This window comes from Acartia tonsa, chromosome 7 (genome assembly GCF_053477335.1).
Source record: "Acartia tonsa isolate MP-2025a chromosome 7, ASM5347733v1, whole genome shotgun sequence".
Classification (NCBI taxonomy): Eukaryota; Metazoa; Arthropoda; class Copepoda; order Calanoida; family Acartiidae; genus Acartia; species Acartia tonsa.
Genome location: NC_137266.1, coordinates 29,585,858 through 29,591,027, shown reverse-complemented (window position 1 = coordinate 29,591,027; position 5,170 = coordinate 29,585,858). Strand labels below are relative to the sequence as shown.

Sequence of the window (5,170 nt, the reverse complement as noted above, 5' to 3'; positions counted from 1 at the left end):
ATTAATATTTTAATTTCTATTTTTAATTTCAATGCAACATTTGTTGGACTTCTTGTATATTCTAAATCCCTCATACTTGAGTATAAGCTATTGAAGACAGACAAAGATTCTTTAAAATATATAAACTTGATTATCATACAAGTAAAAAATTTTTATTGACTTTTAGAAAGCAGTAGATGTTGATAAATTAATGAAAAGTATAAGACATAAAAAAAATGAAATTTTTTTTTTAATGGGGGTGTGACTTTTTTTTACCTTAACAACCTAAATGTCTGTTTTAGAGGGGTGTAAATATATGGAAAATCCATTGTGTTCTATTCGTTGTTGTCTATTAATTCTTATATAAAAGTAAGGTTGTCTGTCTGTAGCAAAGTATCTCGCTAACTGCTAGACAGAGTTGGTTCTTCTTTACAATATAGATTTTTCATAGGCCTGGAAAGGTTTATAACTATTTTATATACGGCACCACCGCCCATCCCAAGAAAAATCACTCTAGAAAAAAATTACCAATAATAAAAAAAAATTGTTACTTTTTCTTTTTAAAACTAGAGTTAGAAAAATTGCCAACTTGGCAACTACCCTGAACTTTTTATAATCAGGATCTTAATCCCCATTCTGTGTAAAGTCAAGGTCAGCAATACTCAGAAGAAATGAGAATTTCATTTAGGGGAGAATTTATTTTACAATTATTAGGACTGATTCAACATTTCTGCTACTGCAACTAGAGTTACTTTACAGTGCAGATACTCTTAAAGTAAATTTTGTTGGTTATTCTTTTCAATTTTTTATGTTCAGTATTCCATTTTTCCTTCATTCTAATGATGCACTCAATGATTTACTAATTCACTGGAATTCGGAAGTTGTATACTTTATAATTAAAAATTTATTTAAGAGTTAAATATATAAAATGTCCAGGGAAGGTTTAAAACTCCCAAGAACTTCTTCAGTGCCTAAGAGACCTTTAGAGCCGTACACGTTAGTAATTAATTTTAACTACAATGAATTTTGAAATATACTTTTTAATAACATTACAATATTTAAAACGAATATTAAATTTATAAATAAAGCTTTATCATAAAATTATGAACAGATAACTCCAGCTCCTAAAACAAAAAGAAATGTAAAATATATTTTTTTAAAATCTTTGCAGATTTTTAAAAACTAGAATATTAAATTTGCTAAGCTCTGTAACATGATTTTTAAGTAACCTAACGGCTATTCTATAAATAGACTTTTTAATTCAATTCGACAAAGTACTTTTTTGTTGTTAATGATGTCAATTTTAGCGTTTAAAGATTCTTTGCTTGTATAGTTTGAAATGTTTTTCCAACTAAATTGATGTGCTACATCATATGAATATCTTTATATAAAAATTTATAATAGTTATTAATTGCTTCGTATTATAAACAGCTTTCCGTGGATTTATTAATGTACAATTATGAGATTTTTGTAGTTTTTTTTAGTCCGAGCCTTTTGCCCCTTGCAGCTAACAAAACTGGTTTTATTCTTATAATTTTTCATTGTATTATACGCGGAAAGTTGTCTATAATACGATGCGATAAATTACTATTCTTCTAATAATTTACCCTACCTTCCATATAATCACAATTATCATAGTCAATATAACTACATTCATATAAACTAGATTCAAGTCCTTAAAAAAAACTTTATAAAACTAAAGAAATACTTATATAAAAGTAACAGGATGATTGTCTTTGTGTGTCTCGCTGTGTGTTCAAAAGGAACCCCCAAACTGCTGATCCGATAAGGTTCCGCTTTTTAATGTAGCTTCTCATGTGTCCTGGAGGTTTTGGTGGAGGTTATCCCCTCCTCTCAAAGAGAAATCGGTCCTGGAAAAACTGGACCTCACTCAAAAAAATTTCTCCGCTTAAAAAAAAACTAAAATTGAAACGGAAGGTAGGGTTGAATACCTAGAGGCCTCTTAGAGGAGTATCCGCTAGTTTTTCATAAAGTAAAGCATTGAAGCAGGTTTCAGATACAAAAAATAACAAAAAACAATTCTACAATGACAATAATAGATGGGGGACTGCCATTTACAAATCCAGCAAATTTACAGTGGATGTGTTTTCACCAGTGCAATGGATGTACTTAAGACAAACTGAATTTTTACTGTATAAAAGACAGTAAAATCGATTATCTTGCCATAATAATATCCAACACTGGCAAAAATACATCCAATATTTTTATACATATGTCAAAACTACATCTGACACTGGCATTTACACATCCATACTTTTTCAATTATATGTCATAGATAATAGATGAGCATTGCTGCTAATTTACCTGTACATTCGAAATCATCAAAAGTAATGTAATTAGCATATCCAAAGTAACTGACAGTCGTAGCAGTTCCTGATTGTCAAATATTTCATTATTGAGATGAGAAGGTTGTAAATTGTATGTAAATGTATGTTCATCTGAGCTATACTTTCTTGGGAGATATCAAAGAGAGACGGCTCAAAAATTTGTAAACATTTCCCGAGTCAATGCAATGCAATGAACATTTACTTAATAAATCACATCGTCTGTCGTTAAAAACAATTTGACTTCTGATGAAGAAATGCAATTTTCTTATTTCTTTTAAAGTTCTGAAATTATTACTACAGCACAATCTACTCTTTAAATCAACTAATTTTAATGTTTTTTTTCGTATATGAAATACTTAGTAGTTTAACCATTTGGCGAATATCCATAAAATTCCCCACAATTCTGAATATATAAATACCTATCTAAAAGTTGATATGTACAAATGAAATATTCCTGTAGTATATCCGAGCATTTTACAGGCCACAGTCGCATCAACACTAGAATATAGAAATAAAATTGGAAATAACATATTTATGTTAGGGACGTACACATTTTGAAAGGAATAAGGTGAAATTTGTACTCTAGGAGGCGTTTGTATATTATTTTCAGCCATGCTATAACACATTTATATATTTAAAGGTTAAATTCTTGAATTTATATTTTTTCATTGCCCCATATTCAATTATCCTTGTTTTTTTATTTTATCTTATATGGAAGGAATAAAGGTCAAAAGAGAAATCCCTGTCAGAAATACAGTTACAAGCAGAGTCAGAGAAATGAAGCTTTATACAACATAATTGGAATATTTACAAGAAAGACACACATCCATAAAAGCGATGCTCTAAAATAAGAAGTAAGGACAAACAACCAATAACTCTTGTAGAGTGAGAGAAAATTAATTTGTAATCCTAAACAAAATTGTACACAAATTTGTTAAAATTGCGTAGATACAGGATACTGCATAAGGACATACTTTGCTTTTTTAAGATTTAATTAAATAGATACTTCACTTATGATATTTTACCTCGTTTTCCTGAAATTAGTTGAATAGGATAATCATATCAAAAACAAACAGGTGTTGTCACAAAATTAATAATCAGCATGTTTTAAACGGACTTTCTGTTAACGATTATAGAGTTGCTATGCTTCCAAAATCGTACCTAACTGTTACAGGAATCATAATGTATAGTTTTAAATCGATAGGACAATTCTAACGTGTCTAAATGAACGAAAAGAGCTATACATTTTGGACAGACATTCGGAGGGATATACCGATCCTAATTAAAGAAAAGCTTTACTTTAAAAAATCTTACTCGTCCCAATAGTCATCGCAGACTTCTCTAAAATCTGCTAAATCCGCGTACCACAAAAGCACATTGCCCTCGTTTGGTACACTTCCACCAGTTAACTTTATCGGTGCTAAAAAAGGATTTATTGTATTATTGAAGTCTATCTAAACTTCATTTAACACTGAGAAATAGATGGATAAAATGCAAATTGAAAAGCAGCTTACGGCCAAGCGGCCAGACAAAAAGGTAGTCTTTACTACGAAGCGTTGCCCCTAAAATTTACGAAAAATCATCCAATTATTTTTTCGATTTAGTTTAGTTGTTAGTTGCAGCAGTTTTAATTTTGTTGTCAACTTTTCATAAACTTTTTTTCTTGAAATTATTTTTGGTTGAAAAAAATTACCTCTACAATAGAAAGCTCCGAGAGTGTTAGAACATATCTCTGATGCTGTACAATTATCTAGTCCTGATATAACAAAGTTTTATTTCAACATTTTTAAGGATATGCAGGTTTTATGATTTAGCTGACAGAAAAAGTCTATAATTTAGATTTTTGAAAGTAGCAAAAATACTTTACAACTTACTCTGTCTGTCTGTCAGTCGGTAATGCTATGGAGTACATATGACTTTCTCTGCTGCTATTCAAGATAGATGGCTGAATTTTTTTTGGACGATTCCCTATACCAAAAAAGCATATTACATAATTTATTTGATATATCAGTCTGTTAGTAATACTCCAAAAATATATATTTTAAGCATCTTTAAATCTTGATTATGAGCACCAAACATCCATGATTTGAATTCGAACTCTCACCACCGTAGCTCAGAGTGCTACCACTGAGCCACCATGCCCCCTCTCAAACAAACAAACTCATACCCATCCTTACCTTTAGTACATTTATCAATATCAGAGCAGCCATATTAAGAATCATACCATTCCTCATACCCATCCTTACCTTTAGTATTTTAAATCAATATCAGAGCAGCCATAGTAAGAATCATACCATTCCTCATAACCATTCTTACCTTTAGTGCATTCAGCAATATCAGAGCAGCCAAGGTAAGAATCATACCATTCCTCATAATCATCCTTACCTTTAGTACATTCATCAATATCAGAGCAGCCATAGTAAGAATCATACCATTCCTCATAATCATCCTTACCTTTAGTACATTCATCAATATCAGAGCAGCCATAATAAGAATCATACCATTCCTCATACCCATCCTTACATCCACAATAATAGTTTCCTGTAAGCATTCAAATCAACTACTGAGATTAGTTTTCTAAAGCTGAAAATATATGTTTGTTTATGTTTCAAGACAAGAAATGCCGCAACAATGCTACAATTTCGCGGCATTTTCACTTAAAATAAAACGACGACATTGTATTTTGGATTTGTTATAACATTTTTTTTGGGTGAAAATTCCCTGTACCAATTAGCATCCAGTTAGTTTGTCTTTCATGCTATAAAATATAAAGTAGGGTTTTGTGATTCTTGATTTGAACAAATGGTCTTTAAATCTTTTTGTTCGTATTCTCATCCATGATT

General features: G+C 30.4%; 1 protein-coding gene across 1 annotated transcript; it reads right to left on the bottom strand.

Moving 5' to 3' along the window:
- Nucleotides 1-999: 999 nt before the first annotated feature.
- On the bottom strand, nt 1,000-5,032 carry LOC145324259 (macrophage receptor MARCO-like). The gene is made up of 7 exons (XM_080166884.1): nt 4,782-5,032; nt 4,021-4,083; nt 3,642-3,747; nt 2,786-2,825; nt 2,305-2,377; nt 1,592-1,654; nt 1,000-1,103 (listed from the first exon to the last, which is right to left on the bottom strand). The coding sequence occupies exons 1-7, from the start codon at nt 4,876-4,878 to the stop codon at nt 1,081-1,083; spliced, it is 465 nt and encodes a 154-aa protein (XP_080023010.1). The 5' UTR covers nt 4,879-5,032; the 3' UTR covers nt 1,000-1,080.
- Nucleotides 5,033-5,170: the final 138 nt, after the last annotated feature.